Source organism: Carassius auratus, chromosome 45 (genome assembly GCF_003368295.1).
Source record: "Carassius auratus strain Wakin chromosome 45, ASM336829v1, whole genome shotgun sequence".
NCBI lineage: Eukaryota > Metazoa > Chordata > Actinopteri > Cypriniformes > Cyprinidae > Carassius > Carassius auratus.
Genome location: NC_039287.1, coordinates 15,425,118 through 15,449,052, shown reverse-complemented (window position 1 = coordinate 15,449,052; position 23,935 = coordinate 15,425,118). Strand labels below are relative to the sequence as shown.

The 23,935-nt window shown below is 35.2% G+C and overlaps 1 protein-coding gene across 2 annotated transcripts in view; it reads left to right on the top strand.

The window, feature by feature from the left end:
• LOC113063407 (ectonucleotide pyrophosphatase/phosphodiesterase family member 1-like) overlaps nt 1-23,935 on the top strand; it is a 56,565-nt gene that overhangs the window by 12,723 nt on the left and 19,907 nt on the right. For both annotated transcript variants that reach the window (XM_026233769.1, XM_026233770.1), the window contains 14 exons: nt 2,192-2,252; nt 4,241-4,338; nt 4,831-4,910; nt 5,107-5,226; nt 7,595-7,704; nt 8,011-8,076; nt 8,339-8,411; nt 8,709-8,817; nt 10,286-10,417; nt 11,183-11,214; nt 11,319-11,446; nt 12,178-12,247; nt 13,947-14,034; nt 21,062-21,246. In XM_026233769.1, coding sequence (XP_026089554.1) covers nt 2,192-2,252; nt 4,241-4,338; nt 4,831-4,910; nt 5,107-5,226; nt 7,595-7,704; nt 8,011-8,076; nt 8,339-8,411; nt 8,709-8,817; nt 10,286-10,417; nt 11,183-11,214; nt 11,319-11,446; nt 12,178-12,247; nt 13,947-14,034; nt 21,062-21,246 — 1,352 coding nt within the window. The remainder of the gene's footprint in view (nt 1-2,191; nt 2,253-4,240; nt 4,339-4,830; nt 4,911-5,106; nt 5,227-7,594; nt 7,705-8,010; nt 8,077-8,338; nt 8,412-8,708; nt 8,818-10,285; nt 10,418-11,182; nt 11,215-11,318; nt 11,447-12,177; nt 12,248-13,946; nt 14,035-21,061; nt 21,247-23,935) is intronic.

Here is a 23,935-nt window from a genome sequence, read left to right as displayed (position 1 = left end):
TCAGCTGGACAGAAAACAGCGAAACTTCCCTGCATGGTGTTTTCACTGTAAATATTAATATGAATATTTTCACAAATGTTCAGCTGATTATTTCTGGTCACTTTTTGGGTGTGGATGGACAGAATAGTGTAGTCATCACATATTTCCTCCAATTAATAGGTGTATTTTTGAAAGTTAGTTTCTGTATTGGATTTTAAAATATTTGCAGTAGAAGCATTTCAGTTTTATTACATTGTAAAAAAGACATGGTTTATGTAATACAGTTATGGTGTCACACTTTATATAGCAAATTGTCAAACCTTACACCTGTCATTAAAGAACCATGTTTCAAAGACAATAGAAGTCATAATGAAATTACATTTATATATTTAATAGTTCACACAAAAAATTAAGTTCTCACCCCCGTTTTGTTTCAAGCCTCTATTTATTCTGTTGAACACAAACTATATTTTGAAGAATGTGGGTAACCAAGCAGTTGCTGGTCCCCATTGACTTCCATAGTATTTTTTTCTCATTCTATAGAAGTCAAAATATCTTCTTTTAGGTTTGGAACAACTTGAGGGTGAGTAAATGACTGAATTTTATTTTTTATTTTATGGGAGGTCTTATGCCTTTAAGTTCTACTTAAGTGGATGAATATTTTATATATATATATATATATATATATATATATATATATATATATATATATATAGTCACGGGTTGAAGAAACACTCGACAAGAGATTGCATGAATTAAATGCCCCGGAGGGTGGATTTATTGAAAAGTGAAGGGTGCCTGGTGAAGTGTCCTGATCCGCCTTCCACTGGTTGGTGCTTCCCGTGTGCTCTCCTTGCTCTTCTGTGACAATCAAGGGGAAAGTGGGTGTCCTGACGTGCTCCAAAGTGTGTGGGCTGTCGGTCACTTGCTGCTTTCCGTGAAGCGTGAAGCGAGAAGCGAGAAGAGAGAAGAGAGAAGAGAGAAGAGAGAAGAGAGAAGAGAGAAGAGAGAAGAGAGAAGAGAGAAGAGAGAAGAGAGAAGAGAGAAGAGAGAAGAGAGAAGAGAGGTTAGACCACTGTTGCATTCGGTTTGAGAACCTCTTCTGAGTGTAACATGTGCTCCTTTTAAATGTGCTGGCTGAGGGGGAGCAGCTGTGACCGATCAGCCGGTGACGAGGACGTGCAGGTGTTTTGCTTTGGTTTCCAGGGCGACGCTGATTCCTGGGAGTGCTCGTCACAATATATATATATATATATATATATATATATATATATATATATATATATATATATATATATATATATATATAAGTTCAGCTAATTGCATTTAAAATAAATTATTTAATTGTAGTTAACTTGTTTTTAAGTGTTTGAAAACATTACATAAACCAACTTAAAAGAAATGCTAGTATAGAAAACAAGCATTTGTAAAACTGACTGTTGACTCAAAACATCTGGTTAATGAAATACAGTCCTTGTGACGAAACAAACAAAATATTTGGCTGTAGTTGAAAGCACCGCATCTGCTCTTTGAATCCTCTGAAAACACAAATTGTTTACATGAGAGTCCATAAAAGCAACGGGACAAAATTGTTCAACAACGTTTTAAGGAATTGGAAATAATTCGGTATGTGGCAAGTCTATGCTATTAGAAGACTTACAGTTGTCAGAGAGGTTGCTCACGTCACATCGACGTCATCAAGCTCAGTTTGAGTTTGCTCGATCCCCAGGATGTGCGTACTTCTAATTGACTTCACTTGTCTCCGTTGAATGCAATGGGGTCGTTGTGTCCATTTCTGTTACTGTCTATGGTTAAACACAATGGGGATGTAAGATTTCTCATGTTGGCTGTTAACTCATACTTCCACTACCTTACTTCAGTAAAGCTTATGTACACAGCCATGTTTATTCCTGTCTGTGCATTAGCCAGTGACAGCTAATCACTATCACTTGACAAAAGCTACCTGGACTGTGTCATCTTTATCATTAGAGGACTGATGTAGTTCCAGGATTTCCAGACTGATTATGTTTGAATGCATTTGCACCCTCTCCTGCCTTTGAAAAGTGAACTGTTCCTCATTGTCCTGTCATTTCTCTTTCTCTCTGTTTAATCAAAGGATACATTAGAAAATTGGAAAGTGAAAGAAGAATACACCTAAGCTGCATTTCCAGTTAGTATTAATACTTGCTTTCTCTTCCTTCTCTCCTTCAAGGTGAAAAACCTTGGATTGAAGAGGATTGCGAGGACATCAGGACTCCTCAGTGTCCTGCTGGGTAACAAACTTATGTTTATAAATGAGATCAGGCTAATATCCTTAACTCAGCACTTAGAAATGAGCTCCTTCTGTAGTTAATGAGGCTTCATCGGTTTTCTAGGCACATTGTGGTGGCCACTATTATGGCCACAATATGTATTTTTTCTTTGAGAACATTACCACTGGCTGTGACTGAAAGCTAAGACAGCTGCTTTAGTGCAAAACTTAGCAAAATACTTCACAGGCAGAGATTTTGTATGAGGAACATTGGTTTTAGACAGACTTCTGTTATGTCTAATGGTGTTAAAAGTAAAAAAAAAAAAAAAAGAAAAGGTAAAAAGTTTTTTTTTGCACATATAAGTTCACCTGGTCAGTGTCACCAATGCAATTATTTAATGGTCTAGAAATAGTATTAATATTATATCATAACATGTATTTTTTGTAAATTGTCTGCATGCTAAAACTATATGTCTTTCCGAGTTTAAATGAGGTTATAAATCACATGTGGACTCAGACCTTTAAATGGCACTGTATATGAATGCATCTATTTAGAGAGATGTTTAGGCGTGTGTGTGTGTGTGTGTGTCTGGCTCTGGGTAAATGCACTGTTTGGTAAGTGTTGTTTTTCCATTAGCTTTAATAAACATGAGGCTTCATCGGTTTTAATAAACATACTCTGAGTTTTCAACATACTCTGAAATGCATTCAGCTTTGGCCACAATGGCATTCACTGCTGTAAACACAAATGAACCATGTGATTTAACTTTAAAATCATTTTTGCTGCCATTGCATCTCATCATAAGAAAAAAAAGAGAAAACTCAAGAAAATTGTACATTTAATGTCATTTTATTTCATCGCTCATTTTATTATAGTTTGGAATTCATTAGTATCACAATAAATTGAGCTAAGATTTTATGGATATATATATATATATATATATATATATATATATATATATATATATATATATATACAGTACAGACCAAAAGTTTGGACACACCTTCTCATTCAAAGAGTTTTCTTTATTTTCATGACTATGAAAATTGTAGATTCACACTGAAGGCATCAAAACTATGAATTAACACATGTGGAATTATATATGGAATTATATACATAACAAAATAGTGTGAAACAACTGAAAATGTGTCATATTGTAGGTTCTTCAAAGTAGCCACCTTTTGCTTTGATTACTGCTTTGCACACTCTTGGCTTCTCTTGATGAGCTTCAAGAGGTAGTCACCTGAAATGGTCTTCCAACAGTCTTGAAGGAGTTCCCCGAGAGATGCTAAGCACTTGTTGGCCCTTTTTCCTTCTGTCTGCGGTCCAGCTCACCCCTAAACCATCTGGATTGGGTTCAGGTCCGGTGACTGTGGAGGCCAGGTCATCTGGCGCAGCACCCCATCACTCTCCTTCTTGCTCAAATAGCCCTTGATGCCTTCAGTGTGACTCTACAATTTTCATAGTCATGAAAATAAAGAAAACTCTTTGAATGAGAAGGTGTGTCCAAACTTTTGGTCTGTACTGTGTATTATTTGTAATGTTTTGAAATGCTCTATGAGAGTTGTATGTAAGCAGGCAGGACTGTTACCGTAACATGTTGTCATTACAGGGACATCTACAGTAAGCTAAAGAGTCTATTAAATCACTCATGCAAAAACAGATAAAGGCTTTATGAGAAAATAAGAATAAATAGAAAATACATTTAATAATATTACAAGTTAGACCATGCATGAAGCTAGCTTGTTATTTATTGAGAGATTTTGCAGTAATTCAAGCCTGATAGCATGTTCTTCCCCGTTGGTCTGGTTGGAGTATTTGGTGTTTTGGGAGAGAGAGGTTGTTTTGGGCTTTGCTGGAGACATACATCAACATCTGCTGTTCTCTGGGTGAAACCCTGCTCAAGTTTCCTATTGCTATTTTTACCCATGGGTACTTCAACTGAAAAGGGAAGCTACTTTTTCCATGCCATGACAAGCATTTCTAAAAACCGTCGTCTTCTTCTGTAGGTTTTCTAAACCGCCGCTGCTTCTGGTGTCTCTGGATGGATTCAGGGCAGGATACATGAAAGCGTACAGCAGCCTGCTTCCTGTCATCAGCAAACTCAGTATGTCACATTCACTCAGAGCCTGACCCTGGCCTGAGAATTAGATCTGTCATATCTGTTAGGTGTACACTAAGAAAAAAAAAAAACAATTCAGCTGTTTTCGGAGAGAAGAGGTACATCTGTCTTTTATAAATCTGATAAAACTAAAGACTCTTCAGAGATATGAAGGCTGCAGTAGTACTTTATAGGTACCCAAGATTAATTTGAGATTGGCATAAACTGTGTGTTATGTCGCCTTTAAAATGTCTTAACATTTAGCATTGTGTTTAAATAATGAATCAAATGTCAATATTTATTTTATATATTCTATATATTTTCAAAGTTTAATGGTTGGTTGGTCTTATTTTGAATAATTTGAAATAATCTTAAAGCACCTTTGGAAGGTTTCTGAAGCTCACTAATGGGTCCTGGCCCCCTGGTTGTGAACCACTGGTTTAAACTAATGTAAAAACAGGTTAAGATTCGCTGGTTAATCTCATCTTGTCTCTTCAGGGAAATGTGGGACCTCTACACCGTATATGCGACCTGCTTATCCCACTAAGACCTTCCCAAATCATTACACCATAGTGACAGTAAGTGTCAGGTAGAAATTAAGCCACAATTGCTCTTTAGTAGTTCTGCCACCCTTTTTTTTTTTTTGCAGTTCCTATGAAAAAATGGCTAACTTAGTAAATTACTCTTAGTTCCAGTGGTTGCTTTTCAGACATTAAAAGTTATTTTGCTTAGCTCCTGTTTTCTAATGAGTATTTTTTTTTTTTTCGTTTGCAGGGACTATATCCAGAATCCCATGGAATTGTGGACAATAACATGTATGATGTCACTCACAATGCCTCTTTCAGTTTGAAAGCTGATGAGAAATTTAACCCTGCATGGTACCAGGGTGAACCCGTGAGTATATGCACACACATGAAGCTCAAAAACAATGTGCACAGTTTAAAGACATCTTCAGTAATTATAGATTTGATTTCTTTGGTTATATTCTTAATAAAGATTAGGGAATTTTCTTGTGAAATCTTTAAATTCAGTTTACATCCCCTGCTAGCATTTACCCTTATGAAACAAAAATATATTTCAGTATATTGGAAAATATCATGTAATATATTAGGCATATATTCTTATATATATTTATTTTTTCCAATATATTGCAGTATATTGAAAGCGGCAATCATTTGTATAGTTTGCAATATATGATATAATATATGTATCATCAATATATTATTAAATGTATTCAAATACATAAAATATTAGAAAATAAAAAGGGAAAATAATATATTACAATATATCACAATATATTTTAAGAAATATATTGGTAAATATATTTTCCTTTCGTAAGGGTAGTGTTTAAATGTTAAGATAATTAACCAAAATGAGTTATCATTTTCTAATGCAAATATAGTTTATTACCATTAATAGCTGCCTACTGTACATGACATAAAAAAGTCACAACAATATAAAAATGCTACTTGTCAGGATCCCAACACTCTTGTTTGGTTTTCATTCTAATGTTAGTTTCTGGATCCCATCACTTGTGTAACACTTTCTGTTTTTGGTTCGGTGTTGTGTCTTGTGGGCTTTGTTTCTGCATAATGTCAGGATCCTGGCATTTGCGTTTATAATTCTGGTGTGGGATCCAGGATGTATGCTCCAGAAACAAAACCCACATGACCTCAGTTCTGTTGGCCATGTGCTCATCTGACTGTGTTCTCTTGTTTTCCCTGTCACTTGTTCATTTGTCAGATGTGACGCTTAGTTTGTTTACTAAGCGTGCAGAACAACCACCCAATAAAGCTTTACAATAATCTAACCTTGAGGTCATAAATGCATGGATTAGCATTTCTGCATTTGACATTGAGAGCATAGGCCGTAATTTAGATATATTTTTGAGATGAAAAAATGCAGTTTTACAAATGCTAGAAACGTGGCTTTCTAAGGAAAGATTGCGATCAAATAGCACACCTAGGTTCCTAACTGATGATGAAGAATTGACAGAGCAACCATCAAGTCTTAGACAGTGTTCTAGGTTATTAAAATCAGAGTTTTTAGGTCCTATAATTAACACGTCTGTTTTTTCAGAATTTAGCAGTAAGAAATTACTCGTCGTGCAGTATTTTATATCTACTATGTATTCCATTAGTTTTACAAATTGGTGTGTTTCACCAGGCCGCGAAGAAATATAGAGCTGAGTATCATCAGCATAACAGTGAAAGCTAACACCATGTTTCCTGATGATATCTCCCAAGGGTAACATATAAAGCGTGAAGAGTAGCAGCCCTAGTACTGAGCCTTGAGTTACTCCATACTGCACTTGTGATCGATATGATACATCTTCATTCACTGCTACGAACTGATGGTGGTCATATAAGTACGATTTAAACCATGCTAATGCACTTCCATTAATGCCAACAGAGTGTTCAAGTCTATGCAAAATAATGTTGTGGTCAATTGTGTCAAACGCAGCACTAAGATCCAATAAAACTAATAGAGAGATACACCCACGATCAGATGATAAGAGCAGATCATTTGTAACAGAAGTTATTTGCTGTGTCACAGCAAAGGCTCTGAATACTTAGGACCATGTGATATTTCAGTTTTTCTTTTTTAATAAATCTGCAAAAATGTCAACAATTCTGTGTTTTTCTGTCAATATGGGGTGCTGTGTGTACATTAAAGAGGGAAAAAAAAATAACTTAAATGATTTTAGCCAATGGCTGCAATATAACAAAGAGTGAAAAATTTAAGGGGGTCTGTTGGTGCATGGTGCACTGGGGGGATAAAAAGGTCAGATATTGGTCCATATGAACTGTGATTGTGATTGAAACAGGACTGCCAGTTCCTCAACCCAGGGCTATTATTATTATATATTATATATAATAAAATAAAATAAGCATTAACTTAAATAAAATATAGAAACACTGAAATGTATTTTTATTTAACTTGCCAATGCAACAGTTCTCGAAGTACTAAAATAAATACATTTAATAAAGAAAGACAAACAAAAAACGAAAACTTAAAAACTATATCAACATTAAAAAAAACTAATAAAAACAACACAATTACTGAAACTTTGATTAAAACTAAAATCGAAGTAACTATAGTATAATAATGTAATGTAATTTGTTACGTTTGTATTTTTTATCGCTGTCACTTTTTTATACTTAGGCTCTCTCTCTCTCATCTTGCTTTGCGTGCAATTGTTTTTTCAAGTGTGTTTTATCTTTTTTCATTGTCATCCAGTTTTTCCTGTGATTGTTTTTAGGTTTGGCTCACAGCCATGAGAAACAAACTAAAAACAGCTACTTTCTTCTGGCCTGGATCTGACGTGAAAGTCAATGGAAAATACCCAGATTTCTGGGTGAAATATGACAAGTGAGTTTTTTTAACCTTGTTATCAACTGGATTTTAGAGTTTATTTGTGAGTTGTTAGGACTGGCTATAATTGACATCTAAAACTAGCAGTTATGAGCAACACTTCATATTACAATAAATTCAGAATTAATAGTTTTAAGCAGTTTACACAGATAATGACTCTGAATATAGGCTTCTGCTGAACTCAATAGAAGATTTCAGATTTTAAATGGGCCAACAAATTAGTTTAAAAGGACGATATAATTTAAATAGTAGGTTTGAAGATAATTACCTCATTTAAAATGTATATTCTTTTGCTTTCTTTAGGAAAATTCCCTTTGAAAAGAGGGTGGCAAAAATCTTTGAATGGCTGCATTTACCTGAAGGAGAAAGGTAACGCATTTTTTAATCTATAGTTATTTTTTTTTTAAATAACTGATTTGGTTTGGTTCTGCCTAAACTGTAAAAAACGGCAATTGTTACCACAAATAACTATTTCTACCTTATTTAACTCATAAAATGTGTAAATGTATGTATTTAGGTTGATTCACTGATGTTAAATACTATTATTGACTTGAATTCATTGTTAATTTAGATGCTATTCTTAGCTATTTACTATTGTTTTCCAGTTTACAATGTATATACTCTGTTTTAGGCCAGACTTTTACACCTTATACTTTGAAGAGCCTGATTCCGCGGGTCATCGATATGGACCAATGAGTAGCCAGGTAACCTGAAGACAAACCACGTGGAAATGAATTGAAAAACTTCAATTTCTGTTTAGTTTTGGGGGTAAATGTCTGATTTAGGATATGAAGCATTAACTGAATGATTTCTCGATGAAGTGAATGGAATACAAGAAACATTTGCAATGATTGACATAGTGCACAGCTGCAAAGAAGAAACATAACAGCCAGCTTTCTTTTTTTTTGGACTTAGTGCTGTTAAATACTGTTCATAATCAATATGATTCGGAATCTGCTGGTGAAATGCATTCCAAATTATAATGATTTTTTGTGTTGCAGGTCATTGAGGCTTTACTGAATGTCGACAGACTTATTGGATTGCTGATGGAGGGTCTCAGGCAAAGACAGCTGCACAGATGTGTTAACCTGGTTCTGGTCTCTGATCACGGTGAGCACTGTGTGTCTTTCGCACACACATTAATAGACGCAAAAAGACATTTTGGCAAAATCATAAGCACTTTTTATCATATCCAATGCCTCAAAGCAGTTTTATAGAAAATAATGAATGTGAGTTTTATAATATCTTTATATCTTCATGCCTTAAAGTCGCATTTAGCAGCTATATAGCCCTTTGTTAGTATACTTTAAGTACTGTATGTGGATGAAATTATACAGTATATCCAATTTTATATTAAGAGATGAGTGATAATATAGTTACATTTAGGAATGAAATATATAAGATCACATATCACATTGTGTTTATGAGTGTAGCTAATGTATGCAGATAAATTTGATATAATCTACTGTACAGTATAATCCAATTTTAGATAAATAGAGTTACAATGGGGTCAGAAGCCTCACTTAGAAAAATGTGGCCAGTTCTAAGGAATATTATATTTAATTAAACTAAAATGACTTTTTTTTTTTTTTTTACTTAAAATAAAATATTAACTTAAAAACCAAACTTATTTTATTTCAGCTAGTTGCCAAAACACATTTTGACAGACATATAATATATATATATATATATATATATATATATATATATATATATATATATATATATATATATATATTTATATATATATATATATATATATATATATATATATATATATATATATATATATATATATATATATATATATATACATACATATATGACAGACACACACAACAAAATTACTAAATAATTCGAATTTAAAAGGAAGACAAAAAATAAAAATGCCAAATGTTAATAAAAAACAGTAACATTAAAATCAAAAAACAAAAATATCAAATATAAAGACTAATTGAAAGTATTAATGAAAACAGCATCTCAGAGATACTAAAATAGTACTGGTTCCCATCTATCTGGGAGGTATCACAGAAGTTCTTCAGCAGTGAGTGACATCTGCTTGAAGCGTGTCTTCATTTGTGATTAGGGCAAATTAAAGATCTGTGGGATTGCACATGTGTATCCTGCCCTTGGAGTACGCCATGAGGCTTGCTAGCATGCTAATTTTGACTCTTAGGCTTTTAATTGTCTGTTTCCGCTCTGCCCTTGTGGTTGGAGTGACTGTGAATGCATATTGAGCTGGTATGTTTTTTATGCGCTGAACTTCGGTTGCATCACTGATGCTTAATTAGGACTCGCTCAAGAAAATAATGAAAGATGTGGAGGTTTGGCTGTAAGCCTTAATGTTGGTGAATTATATGTTTTTTTTTTTCTTCGATGCTTCATTCTTTTTTTTTTCTTTTTTTTTTTAAATACTGGTCTTAATGTTTTAATGTAGTAGTTTACCCCAAAAATGTACTCTCATCATTTACTTTAAAAGAAATAAAATAAAGGTATTTTTACATGCACAATTAAATGAGCAATGGTAAATAGTTCATTTTGAATGTTTTTGTCTTGATTTGTGTCTCGAAACATGCAGGGATGGAAGAAGCGTCATGTAAGAAAGCTGTGTACGTCTCTGATTATCTGGATAACATCGATGACATCACTGTCATCCAGGGTCCTGCAGCCAGAGTCCGTCCCAAACGTTTGCCTGATGAATTCTTCTCCTGTAAGTATTCATTTGTTGCTCGAGTGTTTTTGTATTCGAGTGCTTCTTCAACTATTGACACTTTCATGTTGCAGCGGTTGATTTTTATTTATTAAAAATTAGCAGATTTGTGGTATAAAGGTCACATGACTTTTAAAATGGCCTATCAATTATTTCTGTTGGTTTTCATATGCCATGTTTAGATTTCATTTTTTCATACCCTGGTCTTAGAAAGAAAATCCATCCATTAAATATCTGTATAAATGTTACAGTACTAGTTGTACCATAACGAACTTGAGATGAAATATTGCAGATGTAAAATGTTTGCAAGGATGCATTAAATTGATCAAAAGTAACAGTAAAAACAAAATCGTTGAATGGTTGCAAATAAATTCTTCTTCAAATGCTGTTCTTTTTAAGCAGCACAATTGTTTTCAACTGATAATAATAAAACATGTTTCACGAGCAGCATATTAAAATGATTTCTTAAGGAGTCACTCAAGACTGGAGTGATGATGCTGAACATTCAGCTTTACCACCACAAGAATAGATCACATTTTAATATATATTAAAATAGAACGAAAATGATAATAATATTTCACAGGATTTTTTTGTGTAATAAATGGTGAGCATTAAAAAATATATTTCTGACCCAAAACTGTTGAGGCTTGATAAACTGCGCCTAAAGTGACTGAAGTTGAAGAAATTCTCATTAAAATAAGTGTTTTGTTCATAAAATGTAAGTCCAACGATCCATCTCTTTTCTTTCCTGTTTTCATCTGGCAGTTGATTATGAAGGACTGATAAAGAATCTTTCGGTATGATCCTGTCTCAACATCCCCACACCTCACTTATAGACCAGATCTTCCTCTTTATCATATTGAATCCTTTATTCTGTCGCTCTCTCTTTCTGTGTCTGAAGTGCAGAGAACCTGATCAGCCGATGAGGCCGTATCTGAAGGAGCATCTGCCCAAACGGCTTCACTTTGCCAATAACATCCGTATAGAGAGAGCACATCTCTACATGCAGCACGGCTGGCAAGCAGCACTGTGAGTTTGAGCTTTGAGAAACCACATCTGATGCACGTCATGTAAAAAAAAAAAAAAAAAGTTGAATTAAAAAATTTACATTTCATATAAAATGTCCATCCATTTGGATTACACAGTTTTAACATAAACAAATTATATATAATGTAATTCATATTTGTCAGTTTAACATATCAATTGTATGTATGTATGTATGTATGTATGTATGTATGTATGTATGTACAATAACCAGGTTTATATATTTATCATTGATAAATCCAATTTCTTTTCATCTCAAATATTTTAGCTAATATTCCTTGTTCCATAGCTATCCATATTTTATATTTTTGCTGAAAAGAAATGTATTTTAAATGTATGCTGATCCTAATTTGAATAAATGCATTTTGAAAATATGATTTATATAAAATCGAATTGATGCTCAAAATAATAATAATTTGTGTATGACTGACAAATATGCATCACATTAAATTAGGTTTATGTTTAAACTGTGCAAATCCAAATAAATAGATGAAATGGATACAATTGTATACGCAATTCAATTGTGTAAATTGTCAAATATTTTTTGAGTGTAATGAGTTTATATATATATATATATCTTTAAGACATTAATGACTTATTGGAAATAAGTTTAACCTCTCTATGATTTAAGGCATTTGAAGATTTTATTATTTATTTTTTAAATCGGCACTCAAACTGGTATTTTCACAGTATTTTTCTCCCACTTTGACCGACAGCAAATCGAGTGAACTTAAATACTGCAGTGGGGGCTTCCATGGTTCAGATAACGTCTTCATGAACATGCAGGTTGGAAAGCACGCTCATCTCAATACTGAGGTTTTAGAATACCAAAGTCTGATGTGACAAAGAGATTGTTGTGACTGATGTGACTGCGGTTCAAATGCCTTCCTAACACATAATAATTTCAAATATACTTTAAAGTAACACTTTTAATTTTGCATTATTACAAAGTGCACTTTTTAAGCGTACTTAAGTGTGTTAAGAAACAAACGTTAATCACAAAATTGTACTCTAATTACATACAATTAAATTTTTTTCCCCAAGGCTAGCATTCTTTTTATCTTTAAATGATTTCAATGGAATCATAAAGCACCAGGAGCATGACGAGGCACTGAGGGTTTATTTCACGCTGGGCATTCAGAGTTTTTTTCTTGGTGCAAAAAGTTAAAGAAAGTTCCACTTTGGGTAAAACACAAGCATTTATCACTGTCAGTTTTTATTAATTATTTATTACTTCACGTAAAAAAAATAAAATTTGAAGAAGAAGAAATGTTGGCAAACATCAGTTCTCCATTTCTTCTCATGGCTGCTCCAGCGTTTTCTTCTGTTTCAGCTTCCCTTCCACACCATCCACTTAAACCCTCAATCACAAAATTAACCATTATCCCCTAAATCTAGATAAAATAGTTCTTAAATCTGTCATAGAGGCTCGAGCAGAAACTGAAGAAAGAAATGTTTACTGGTGTCTATGCTTCTGAGGTTTAGGAGACAAGCATTTCAATAAGGATTATGCTTAATTCTTAATACATTTCCATGAAGGGGATTATCATCTACAGGGCTTTTCCACAAAAACGGATAAAAAAAACCCCACAAAAAAACATAACTCTCGTCCATTGAATGTAACTTCTCGGTGCCAGATTGGCACTATTCCCTTTCAAACTGGAAGGTATTCAGATTGCAGTTTTAAACACACACTCAACCCACATGTTGGACCTTTGACTTAGTCTTGTTTATGTCTGTGACGTGTGTGTGTGTGTGTGTGTGTGTGTGTGTGTGTGTGAATGCGTGTTTTCAGCCATCTGTGCCCATGGTCTGTGTGGTTGACTAGGAATGTCTAATGCATCTGGTAGGCTTTACAAAAACATCTTACAGGAACTCTTATGAGGCAACGGTCTAGTTGAGGTAAATTGCTCAAGTCACAACCACAGGGATGGTTATTATGGCAAGAGCTTCACTTCAGGCCATTCAGATGAAGTGAAATCCCCTGCTAGGATGATCATTCTTAAGACTCTGTGTCAAGGAAATGAGATCAATCTAGTTTCTACTACTCAATTGTTCCGTGTTTCAGCCGAAGGCGAGTGGAATGTGTGTCTCTCTGTGACCCTAAATCCAAATAAGTGCTTTTAGTTATTTTTAACTGTGTTCTGTGTTTTTGGAGCTATATCGTGGGTGTTATGTTGACATATTCAGGGGCCCCAAATAGTACTTGGACACTAAAGCCACATTTAAAAATGTCTTATTTTCACCACATTAGATAAGAAAATGTTAAGTGGCATCTGCAAACAAATAACCTTTTCTCAGAACCAGCTTTTTTTCTTCATGAAATATTAGACAATAACACTTTATCAAACAGTTTTCAACAACTGAAACACAACCTTTGCAAACAAAAAGACAACCAAATGTTTAAAATATTTAGCAAATGCCAAGTGTAAACTAAAAGTTTGTTTTAAGTGTGATTTCATGAATTAAATGTAACTGTTTGCAGGCCATTTTTATTGGATATGGACCAGGTATCAATTCTAAGATGACTGTACCTCCCTTCGAGAACATTGAAGTCTACAACCTCCTATGTGGTAAGATTAATTTCCTGAGAGGTATCATGAAAGTGTTAAAGGAGTCTCTTTAATCATATCCCAGTTCAGTTAATCATATTAATCACATCCCAGTTCAGTACCAAACCCAGTTTGACATCCCAGTTCAATAACAAGTATTGAAGTTCTTAGGACTGTGTGCATTTGCAAGCTCTTGTGAAAAATAACACTTTAGCATACTTCACAAAAAAAAAAGTAGTTGTTAAAAAATAAAAAAGAATACATGAGAACTGAATGTAACGTTTTCGGACGGATGAATATTATTGTTAAAATGTGTTTTATTGTTAAAATTATATTATATTTACAGTATATTAAATGTATATTTATATCTTATTTATTTGATTAAATTACCTGCTTTTTTGAGCCACTCAGGTAGAATATATTATTTTGTCATTACTTTTGAAAAATAGTTTAAGTGTAGTGAATGTACTGACAAGTAATTATGGTAAACTAAATGTCACTTCTATCGAATATTCTGTGTAAATATATTTAAAATTATACATTTGTAAAGATAAAGTTGCGAATAGTACATTTAAAATATATTAACTTACTACATTTCAATTGATATTCCAGAAAAACTGTCATAAAATTGTTCTCTCTTTCAGAACACTTAGGGCCCTATTTTAACGATATAAACGATTGCTTAAGTCTAACGATCTATAAGTCGCTTTGGATAAAATGCTTTTTTTTGGGGGGGGGGGGGGGTTAAAATTTTGGATAAAATTTGGATCGTCTGCTAAATGCATAAATGTAAAATTTAAATTTAAAAAGCGTTGGCGTGTCCAAATCCACTTTTGCTATTTTAATGATGGAAATCAGTCCGTGCGCTGGGGTGCATTTTTGTAATGGGTTGTCCCTATTCTCTTAATGAGTAATGGGTGTAATGTTCAATAAACCAATCATGAGTGTCATCACCCATTCACTTTAAGAGTGAGATGTGCTCGCGCTACGGCAGATAGCTATTAACAAGCGCCGTTTGTTGGCGGAAAAGCTGAAAGCGAAGAAACCGATCTGCTCATGCACGAAGTTAAAGCGCTCGAGCAGATCATCTACGGGACAAGCAGGAATCCACCAAATCTCTTCACGATGACTCAGTTAATATATATGTGTGTGTATATTGGCCCGATTGTTCAAGTTATTAGCCAATTCCATTAATCATTATAAGTAGTAATAGGCTGAATTGCAAATAGGTAGCCTAATTCTAATACATGCAATGACTATCCATCATAACCATTTTTATATTTATGTAGCATAGACAATTAAATTAATTTACACTGTAATCCTTTTGTTTTTAAATATTTGGCATATTTGTATGATGCACATCCCTGTCTGTAATAAGCAAAGCCAATGCGCACTGTGGACCAGCCCAGAGGTGCATTTTCTAGCAACACTATATTGCGCCATTGACTTTAGACTTTGACAATGCAGGTTTGAGTTGCTCTATTTGCCTGAACACACCTCTTTTTTAGACCAGCATGCCCATGAGCGCACAAATGGGCGCAAATGCATTTGCTAATTAAAGTTCCCGTTTTACGTGCTTTTTTGTAGCTTTGATTGTGTTTACAGTGTACAATATAACATGTGTTCATGTTTTGCGTGTAAAAAAACACAGTATTTTTCACACAATTCACCTATCGGTATACTGCTGTTTTCACTGTCACAAAAACGGGCTGATGACTTCCTTGTTCTATGAAGCCTCTCCTTCAGAAATACATAACGAGTTCTGATTGGGCCAGCGGTACCTGTGTAGTGATTCGACAGCAGCTGAGAGCAGGCTGCCCTCCTGGTAATGTGGTTGGGCTAGAACGCACTTGCTGGAGATGTATTTATAGTCACAGGAGGAGCGTTTTTACTGACGAGATGCGCATGAAAACCGCATTTGTTTTTTTGCTCAGCACTAACATCTAGTTAACAAAGCTAAACAGCGTTGCCCTTTGTGTAATAAGTTACAGAAACTGTTAAACGCACCAACTTAAATAATAAAATACACTTACCGGTCATGGTCCATAAACAACGCCTTCTTCAGACAAAGAGGGAACTGCTTCATCTTTCAAGAATAATCTTTGTGCAAATCCGGCATTAAACTGATTGAGATTGAGAAAGTTGTCCTCAGCAAGCTGTCCTCAGCTAAATGAGCTGCACATAGTTTTACATGTGCATTATAATTTTCGGGAACCGAGTTAAACATAAATTGTAACCATTAATCTCAAAGTACAGTGTTCCTGGGAAGCCCAAACAAAGATGATTGGACTCAGAGATGAAAATAACAGCGTTTCAACGACATGGCGACAAACACAAACAGCTCTTCCTTCTTCTCCGTCAGAGCTGGACAAAGCCACGCCCCCTGTTTGTGAATTCATGTGGGCGGAGGTTAGTCAAAAAACTGTTTTAGTGATGTCATTCCTGCAGGAACTAGAGGGCTGTAGTCCAAACGGGTCGTTTTTTGTAGGCAAATTCTGTTAAATAAAATATCTCGTTTGGCATTGAACTTTGAGCTTTAGCATTTTACAAATATTATTTATACTCTAACAACAACATTACACACTAAATAAAGTTTAAAACATGGAATCACGAAGAAGGGGACCTTTAAGCAACTTGGCGCTCGATGGGAAAATGCGAACAATACCGGACTGAAAGTGTTAAAGGGGACCAGTTATGCCCCTTTTCACCAGATGTAAGACAAGTGTCTGATGTCCCCAGAGTGTTTATGTGAAGTTTAAACTCAAAATATTTTACAGGTCATTTTTATAGCCAGTTAAAATTGCCACTTTTAAGGTATGATCCAAAACGCATCATTTTCATGTCTTCCCCTTTGAATGCAAATGGATGGTGCTCCGGTGGAAGAGGGTGGAGCTTCAGGAGCTCAAGCTCCTGCAATACCGGTGCTAGCCTTTGCAAATAAATGCTCCACTATTAGTATAAGCCGGTTATCTTTACAGAAAATGTACTTGGATTAAAAGTCAGTCATCTGATTGTACTGTACGATAAAAAAATAACTCATGGTGCCAACGCACATCTATTACAAACTTTATAAGCCCCACTTGTGATTATGAGCTCTACTAATTTAACTCCCACTTCCATATTTACAATCATTCTGGTAACAAGTTGCTACAATAGTAGCTTTAGCAACATTAGCCTTACAGAGTGCCAAGAAGGTTTTTCAGGAAGGAAATTTGGTGTAGCTGGATCACAAGCAGCCACGGTGCTACCACCCATTTTAGGTCCGGGCCCATCCATTTTGTACCATGCCTATGAGTATTGAGTGATTTTCATTCTAGCGGTTTATCCAATTAGCAGCCCGAGGAAAGCTTTGAGTGAAAGCTTCTTAGCCAATCATTGGCTTCTACCCCACTTGTGGACTCCAGCAAGTGATCCAATGAAATACATCCGTTGGTGGACGTCATTCATTGTTTTAACTGGCCTATCCAGTTTTCTGCCAGCCCACCTACAAAAAGAATCTTCTTCAAAATCAAAATTAATCCACCTCGTCTTCAGCGTCTCAGATTCCAGGAGTAAGTGGAGAGCTACTGTATGTGGAATCATACATCCAGCTACAGAACACCTAAAGCGCTTTGGGAGACATTCTCGTTAGCGCAGCTCTGGCGGACTGTGTTCAACTCACCGTGAACTCACTCAGGGCGATTCTTTCTATAAAAGGCAGTGTCTGTCAACTTTCGTGTGTGGGGCATGTGGTTAATGTGATGTCACATTAGCAGCAGTACTGAAAACAGATAGTTGTGAGAAACTGCTTTTTACTTACGGGGATTAAAAAAATGTGGATTTTTATCATTATTGGGTGGTTGTGTACACACACTGCCAACACACATTTATATCCAAGCAACATGTGAACGTGAATTTTGCATAATAGGTCGCCTTAAAGTGAATTTAATATTGAATGATCTGCAAGTATAGTTTTTTAAATGTAGTTTTAAGATTTAAAGTACACTACAAGTGCACATTCAATACAAAACAAAGTGCAAAAATACAAAGTAAGTCTTTGATTTGGAACAGAGTATAAATGAATTTAGTTATGAAAGTGACATGACATTCTGCCAAGTATGGTGACCCATACTCAGAATTTGTGCTCTGCATTTAACCCATCCAAAGTGCACACACACAGAGCAGTGAACACACACACAGGGCAGCCATTTATGCTGCAGCACCTGGGGAGCAGTTGGGGGTTCGATGCCTTGCTCAAGGGCACCTAAGTCATGGTATTGAGGGTGGAGAGAGCACTGTACATGCACTCCCCCCACCTACAATTCCTGCTGGCCCGAGACTCAAATTCACAATCCTTCGATTGCGAGTCCAACTTTCTAACCATTAGGTCACGACTTCCCTTTCCCCAACTTCCCTTTAACAATTAAAATGATTGTGTTGACATTCTTCATCACTTTTTGAAAGTTTCATCAAAGTTTCTAAATTTAGCAACATACTAAATTTAATATATAATACATAATGCCAACTGGTCAGTCCTCATATACGAATGCGAGTTCTGGAGCTAATACTGGTTTAAATCCAAGAGAGTCATGTGGGAAATTGTGCAGAACTATGAGAGTCTTGTTTTCTGTCACCAGCGTCAACCACAATCACTTCCAAGGACATAATGACCCACTTCACAAACAAAGTGGCCATCATTGGCGGCTTATTGTCTGTTACCACTGTTGGGAAGTTACATAGTTAGTGACTTGTAGAAGTTACATAGTTAGTGACTTGTAGCTTGTAACTTGACAGGCTAGAGTTTCGAAGCTTGCCGGCATTGTTACCTAACGTCTGGTTTTCTCACCCATTCAGCTTTTCTCTTTACTTCAGTGCTTCTCATTTCTAGTTCTCACATACCACCACTCTGCACATTTTGTATGTATCTCTTATCACTTCAGATGTTTGTTCTATTTGACCGTAAATGCCTTGCGAAGTAGACATCACAGGATATTCCAAAATGATTCCAATTCGAAAGAAGCTTATATATGTTCCATTTAAAGGGCAATAAAGTGTGCGAGACATGTATTTATGTATATTATGTCACACTTCACACTCTAATAACTCTAAGACACTGCAGGCAGTGCAAATCTATGAATGAATGTTTTGAAGTGCAGGAAACTACAATGTATTTTGCTTACTAAAGGGAACAAAGAACAGTATGTAGGAACACTTTCAATCGGAGCACAGTTCATGCTTGGAGCTCACTTCTACTGAGCTGATGATCTGAATCAAGTGTGTTAAATAAGAGAGCAGGCCATGCACACATATTCTGAGGGGCAGTGGCCCAAGGAGGGTGGGCTCTTGTTAATACAAATTATCCAGTTGTTACAAATATTCAATGAAAAGAGAAGCAAACTCTGTAATAATTGACTTTGTTGTAGATGTTTTGATAAGAGTGGGCTCTCCCTCACTCTCTGAGTCTGCTTCTGCCTCATCTTCAAAACAAGTTAGGGGAGAGTGGGGTAAGTTGAGCCCAGTGGGTAAGTTGACCCACCCGCTGCATTCTGGCAACCGTACACTTTTACTGTCATGTGAAGATGTATTTTAGAACCACCCATCATTTCTGACATACTGTGAAAAGGAGAAACACATTGTGGGAATTTGAATAGCCAGGGTTTGAAAATGAGTGTGGTCTGGGTGGGAATTGTGCTATAATAACCCCACTCATTATATACACTAAACACTTTAGATGTAGATGTTTGTGAAAGATGTTTTCTCTATTTTGGACGAATGAGCACTGTTAAATTATATCACATTGCACCAATACTTTAGGTTAGGGGTATATGATTGGATCAGTTGTTTATTATTAATTCAGCAATACATAGGCCTATTACTGTTATAGTTTTCATTAATAATCATTGCTATATAGACGATAACTTTGTCTAGTGCCCTTAATAATGTAGTTGGCACGACTTACAAAATTTTACAAAAACGACTTACAAAATTTAACTACAATATGAAATAGCATAACATACTGTACGTAACATACTGTACTTGTTCTACAGATCCCTGCACAAGTATTACATGCTACTGTTTTGATAGTGTTGATGGCGTTTCTTACAGATAATATCATGATGTGTGTGTTTTTATTTTTATTTTTATTTATTTTTTTGCGTTTGCCTTGCTATATGTGTTATCCTGTCAGCAATAACATATTTGTGGGCTCTTTTGAATAATATCAGTTTAAGTCCTGGAAGTGTTGCCAGATATTTCTAAGAAAACCATCACAAATAAATAAAATACAAATATCTTTCCACATATAGTCAATTATAATTGGAAATTAACTCTCTGTTTAGTCTGTTTTTAGGAAGGCTACAACTTTGGTGTTCAACATATTGTTTCAGAAGCAAACAATTCAATATTGAAATTTAAACTTCACTTGGTTGGTTTTATGTTGTTTAAATTAACTTTAAGAAAAAAAAATATTACTGTCTGTAAAAGGAAATTATTAAATTAGCTTCTAAGTTATTTATTTCACATGGGTTTGAATCAGATTCAGTCAGATGGTCATTTTACACACAGATGGTCTTACCCACTGACTCAACTCGGGTCAACTTACCACAAACCTGGGCCAAACTGAGCCATGGGAATTTATTTTAGAACCCTTTGTTATACTGTAGATACATTCTGATAACTTAAAATGATATAAATACTTTCATTTGGATAGGAGACACTTTCATTGTACTTCGGCATCATTTTCCATTATCTTGAGGACTGCATTAGTAAAAAAAAGACTAATCTTACCCCACTCTCACCTATAAGTATTAGACATTTAATTTAATATTTTACAGCATAAATCTATATTACATACTAATAAACAACTAATTTAGAACATTTATACTACTTTTTAAACTAATTATAGACCTACTATTAATATGGTTTTATTTAAATATGTGTTATAGGCCTCCTGTACCAGTAACCGACAATAACATAATTTTACCACTGTATTGAAATTAATTTTGGTTAAAAAAAATCTTCTAAGAAAAGTTTGTTCTTCTGTTTTTCCTCTCTCTCTCTCTCTCTTTAGATTTGCTCGGTATTCCTCCTGCCCCAAATAACGGCACCCATGGCAGTTTAAACCATCTTCTGAAGAGCTCACCCCACAAGCCAGTGTACCCAGCAGAGCGCTCGGCACCATCGACGTGCACCCCTATTAGCAGCTCCTTACGGGACCCCCGCGGCTGCACCTGTGACTCCCTCACTGAGGCTGAGGTTAGCATTTTTAAAAGGGAGAACAAAATGCTTATCTAAGACATTCTCACTCCTAACTCATCAGTTTAGTGTCATTTTGGCCCTTGGTGTCACTTTTTACCATACTAGGTACCAGTTAGTGTCATTTTTCAACATGCAGGGAATACAATTACTTTCAGTTGTTTTCCTTATGCATCAGATCCAGGTGTATTTAATTAGTTGCATGTATTTGTAAATGTGTGTGTGTGTGTGTATATATATATATATATATATATATATATAAATATATATATATATATATATATATATATATATATATATATATATATATATATATATATATATATACACACACACACACATATATATATATTACATTTCTCAATCAGCCTGTTTTGAATGTGTTTGTAATTTGAGCGTTGTGTTAGATCTAACTACAGACCAGTTTCCCTTCTTCCTTTCATTGCAAAAACACTTGAACGAGCTGTGTTTAACCAAGTCTCTGCATTTCTCACATAGAACAACCTTCTTCAACCAATCTGGCTTTAAAAGTGGACATTCAACTGAGACTGCCTTGCTCTCAGTTGTTGAAGCCCTAAGACTGGCAAGAGCGGAATCCAAATCTTCTGTACTTATCTTGCTTGATCTGTCCGCTGCTTTTGACATGGTTAACCACCAGGTCCTCCTATCAACCCTACTGGCAAAGGGCATCTCAGGAACCACACTTCAGTGGTTTGGACTATCAAATAGGTCCTTAAAAGTATCTTGGAGAGGTGAGGTGTCCAAGTCACAACATCTAACTACTGGGGTGCCTCAGGGCTCAGTTCGTGGGCCACTTCTCTTCTCTGTCTACATGGCATCATTAGGTTCTGTCATTCAGAAACGTGTCTTTTCATACCACTGCTATGCTGATGACACTCAACTCTACCTCTCATTCCATCCTGATGATCCGACAGTAGCCACTCGCATCTCAGCTTGTCTAACTAACATTTCTTGCTGGATGATGGACCATCACCTTCAACTCAACCTTGCCAAGACAGAACTGCTTGTGATTCCAGCAAACCAATCGTTCCATCACAATTTCACCATCAACATCAACCATAACTCCTTCAAAAACAGCCAGAAGCCTTGGAGTTATGATTGATGATCAGCTGACTTTCTCAGACCACATTGCTAAAACTGTTTGATCCTGCAGATTTGCTTTATTCAACATCAAGAAGATCAAGCCCTTTCTTTCGGAACATGCTGCACTCCTTGTTCAAGCTCTTGTTCTGTCCAGGCTGGACTATTGCAATGCCGTCTTGGCAGGTCTTCTAGCCGGTTCTATCAAACCTTTACAATTAATCCAGAACGTGGCAGCAAAATTAATTTTTAATTAGCCAAAAAGAATATACATCACACCTCTGTTTATCAATTTGCACTGGCTGTGAATAGCTGCTTGCATAAAATTCAAGGCATTGATGTTTGCCTACAAAACTACCACTGGCTCTGCACCCATTTACCTAAATTTATTACTTCAGACAGAATGACCTGCCCAACTCAATCAGAGTAGCTGAGTCCTTAGCCATCTTCAAGAATCGGCTTAAAACCCGTCGGTTCCATCTATATTTGACCTCTAATATATATATATATATATATATATATATATATATATATATATATATATATATATATATATATATATATATATATATATAATATATTATATATATTAACACATGTACTGTGTTAAGCTAACTGTTTTTGATTGCTTCCACTGTCCTCATTTGTAAGTCACTTTGGATAAAAGCGTCTGCTAAATGAATAAATGTAAATGTAATGTAGATGTACGGAGCCCCGCACATGACATGCAAGAAAAAATAAATAAATTGTGCGCATGATTTAGCAAACCGAGGGACCGAATTAGTAAATCGTGTGCACAATTTATAAATTGAGTGAACGCAATAGTAAATTGAGGGAACACTATAGTAATTGTTTGCACGTTTTAGTACATTGAGGGAGTGAATTAGTAAATCGTGCACACGATTTAGCCATATATTTTTTCCTGCGTGTCATGTTCGGGGCTCTGTATAGATGGAAACGGTGACTATATGTTATAAAATGCGAGTGAGAATCTGTTGGCTTATCATATATTTTACTAATAATGTCAAAGGTCGTGAATCCAGTCAAACTCTATGATAGCTTCATACAAATCCATAATTTGCTTAAAGGGTTAGTTCACCCAAAAAGGAAAATTATGTCATTAATAACTCACCCTCATGTCTTTCCAAACCTGTAAGACCTCCATTCATCTTCGGAACACAGTTTAAGATATTTTAGATTTAACTTTCTGTCCCTCCATTGAAAGTTTGTGTACGATACACTATCCATGTCCAGAAAGGTAATAAAAACATATACAAAGTAGTCCATGTGAAATCAGAGGGAATTTTTTTGAAGCATTGAAAATACATTTTGGTCCAAAAATAGCAAAAACTATGACTTCATTCAGCATTGTCTTCTCTTCCGTGTCTGTTGTGAGCACGTTCACTGCAGTGTAGTGATATCCGGTTCGCGAACGAATCACTCGATGTAACCGGATCTTCTTGAACCAGTTCACCAAATCAAACTGAATGGTTTGAAACGGTTCAAGTCTCCAATAAGCATTAATCCACAAATTACTTAAGCTGTTAACTTTTGTACTGTGGCTAACACTCCCCCTGAGTTAAAATAA